The sequence below is a fragment of the Calidris pugnax genome, unplaced genomic scaffold, assembly GCF_001431845.1.
Source record: "Calidris pugnax isolate Ruff unplaced genomic scaffold, ASM143184v1 scaffold61, whole genome shotgun sequence".
Taxonomy (NCBI): Eukaryota; Metazoa; Chordata; class Aves; order Charadriiformes; family Scolopacidae; genus Calidris; species Calidris pugnax.
This window is the reverse complement of record NW_015090945.1, coordinates 1,205,848-1,209,076: the sequence shown is the minus strand read 5'-3', so window position 1 is coordinate 1,209,076 and position 3,229 is coordinate 1,205,848. Positions and strand designations below refer to the sequence as shown.

Here is a 3,229-nt window from a genome sequence, read left to right as displayed (position 1 = left end):
AATCCCTCCAGGGATGGTGACTCCACCACTGCCCTGGGCAGCCCATTCCAATGTGCAATAACCCTTTAGGTGTAAAAAGTGTTCCTAATCTCCAATCTGAACCTCCCCTGGTGCAACTTGACGCCGTTTCCTCTTGTCCCATGGCCTGTTCCTTGGGAGAAGAGACCGACCCCCCCTGGCTACCCCCTCCTTTCAGGGAGTTGGAGAGAGCGAGAAGGTCTCCCCTCAGCCTCCTTTTCTCCAGGCTGAACACCCCCAGCTCCCTCAGCCGCTCCTCACAAGGTCTCCAGCCCCTTCTCCTTGTGCTCCAGACCCCTCACCAGCTCCATTGCCCTTCTCTGGACCCGCTCCAGCCCCTCAATGGCTTTTTTGTGGTGAGGGGCCCAAAACTGGACACAGCCCTCGAGGTGGGGCCTCACCAGTGCCCAGGACAGGGGGATGGTCACTGCCCTACTCCTGCTGGCCACACTGTTCCTGACACAGGCCAGGATGCTGGTGGCCTTCTTGCCCACCTGGGCACACTACTGGCTCCTGTTCAGCCCACAGGCCACCAACACCCCCAGGTCCTTTTCAATGGGGCAGCTCCAGCCCCTCTGCCCCCAGCCTGGAGCGCTGCAGGGGGGTGGTGGGACCCAAGATACCATCATTCTCCTTCCCATCTTCTCCAGAGGCCATAGCAGGAACCAGCAACAAAACCTGTCTGCCTTCTATAGGCTGCTCCAGGCTACAAACGTTCTCACAAAGGGAAGTCAAAGCCATCCCCCCTCCCATTAAGTGCAATTAATCCTTAAGGCTTAAAAGCTTAACTACCTACTTGACAGGTAATGAGTACTGATTATTTTTTTCCCTTTAGAAATGGAGATGGTGAGATTGCCACACAGCCCCTGTGCTGGACAGCTAACAATGAAAACCAAGCCAAGAACAACCAAAGTCTAAGCATTTCTTTTACTGTATTTTGTGTCATCAACTCTGAAGAAACCCTCACACTGTTTACAAGTTTAAAAAAAAATTGGTTTTTGTTTTTTATACATTCCAAAATGCGTTTAGGGACCTCTGGCTACATGATACTTAAGGAAGTGTAATAGAATTTCACATTCTTTCACATATATAGTACTGCACCACGAACAGTAATAGCAACATTCCGTATCTTGAAATTATTTCCTGTCATCAGCTTCCTCCTTCTCCATCTCCTCGAAGTTAAAATAAAGGGATTTGTCGTAGCCCATGAGATGGTTATAATCCTGAGGATTGGGGAAAAGCGTCGGGTTAACAAGCATCGATTTCGTTTTCGCATAAAATGTCGTGAACATCTTGGTGATGTCTGGGATCTTCACATCCTTCTGGTGGAAAACAGTCGCTTTTTCTGCCAAGATGGCATTGTAGGTGATGGCTGTGTAGGTGTCCATGTCCTCTTTATAGTAGAGTCGAATGACATAGCCTTTCGTTAGGACATGCAAAGTCACCGGGGTTACAAACGTAAAGAACCCGATCAGGCCGTAAAAGGCAGCTTGTATGAAGAGGCTTTCAAAGCCAATGCCAGTTTTGAGCATGATGTAGGGCACCATGAACAGGTTGAATATGCTGGTGGAGTAAGAGAAAAATCTCACACCTGCCCAAACAAAACAAAAAGAACACAAAGGTTAGGATTTGTGGATAAAATTGTATCTATAATTACATATACCCTGCTACTATGTATTGATGGCATTACTTGAACAGATGAACTTACTGAAAATCCACTGCCCCCTTTTTTTTTTTTTTTAAGCTCACAAACAAACCACTGAAAGTTCAACACTGTCTCTTTACGACTCTTGGTCAGGGAGGGGAACCACAGTGTGATACTTAAATATATTAAGGCACATTTCCTCCTTCTTTAAGGGACATCTATAATTACATATACCCTGCTACTATGTATCGATGGCATTACATGAACAGCTGAACTTACTGAAAATCCACTGTCACAAACAAACCACTGAAAGTTCAACACTGTCTCTTTACGACTCTTGGTCAGGGAGGGGAACCACAGTGTGATACTTAAATATATTAAGGCACATTTCCTCCTTCTTTAAGGGACATTTCAAAAATGCATATCAGAAAGCGCCCAACGGATGACTTTTCACTGGGTCTTTCTAACATCAACTGGTCACAGAAAGATCAACAAAGCCCCATTACAGAGAGTGCTTTTCATTATAGCATCTGTCTACTTCAGACACAGTTCAGTAACATCTGAGAGAACGCAGAACGCAAACAGAAGTTACAACTACTCTTTGTTTACTACTGGGCTGGGCAATGCACCCCAAAGGCTGCAGGAGAAGGAGGTTGAGGGGTTACAGAGACCCACAGGAGGCACAGATCTCCCTGCACACCCAAGTGTGGAAGCAGAAACCAAGCATCACCACCACCACCACCAATTTTTTGCTGTACAGGGGATCCGTGTTTTAGCAGAGCTGGAAAGCAGACCATTCTCTTTCATAATGTTGCATTTTAAAGTTATTAAATGCTGTTAAGATTTAAAAAAAAAGAAAAACAACAATCCAAATCACCTCAAGTCACATACCTAACACTGCCTTTGCCAAATTTCCTTTATAAACTAATCTCCCATGTTCTGGGTGGTCATGAGGGGAGGACGTGCAGAGGCTGCGAACCGCCACTCCTCGAAAAGATGCAACCTGAAAGATGGACAAGCAACATCAATATAAACCTGCACTTCATATAAATATATATATATAGATATACACACAGAATACATATATGTGTGTGTATATACACACAGAAAGCTCCTCCTTCCCTTGAACCTACTCCCAGCCTCTCAAGCGAGGGACGGGGCCAGGTTGTACCACAGAGCACGCCCCCAAAATCCAATTAATATATCGCTTGACTGCTTTAAGCATCTTCCATTTAGACACCTCAAACCACATTTTCCACAGGGCCTTGCGGGGAGCCCTCCACAGCTCCCCCTCATGCTCTGGGCCACCCCCTGAGGGGACACCGAGTCCCCCTTCCCTCAGCCTCCCATTTTTCCCCCTTGAGGAAAAAAGCCGCCAGGCCCAGCGCTGCCGCCGTACCCCCCGCCCCGGCCGGCTCCTGAGGGGGAGCGGGGCCGCCTCCCCTCACCGCCATCCCCTCACCCCACCTGCTGGGCCGCGGTGGAGGGCAGGCCGGGCAGGGCGGCCCGGCGGCGGGCGGCAGCGGCGCCAGGGAGGGTCCCGCGGTGAGCGGCGCCCCGCAGCCA

At 48.6% G+C, this 3,229-nt stretch overlaps 1 protein-coding gene across 1 annotated transcript; it reads right to left on the bottom strand.

Moving 5' to 3' along the window:
• Positions 1–931: 931 nt before the first annotated feature.
• Positions 932–3,229, bottom strand: TMEM70 (transmembrane protein 70; the record flags this gene model as incomplete). The annotated part of the gene is made up of 3 exons (XM_014951903.1): positions 932–1,609; positions 2,555–2,666; positions 3,131–3,229. Coding segments are annotated over 3 exons (666 nt in total), but the record flags the coding sequence as incomplete, so codon positions are not given.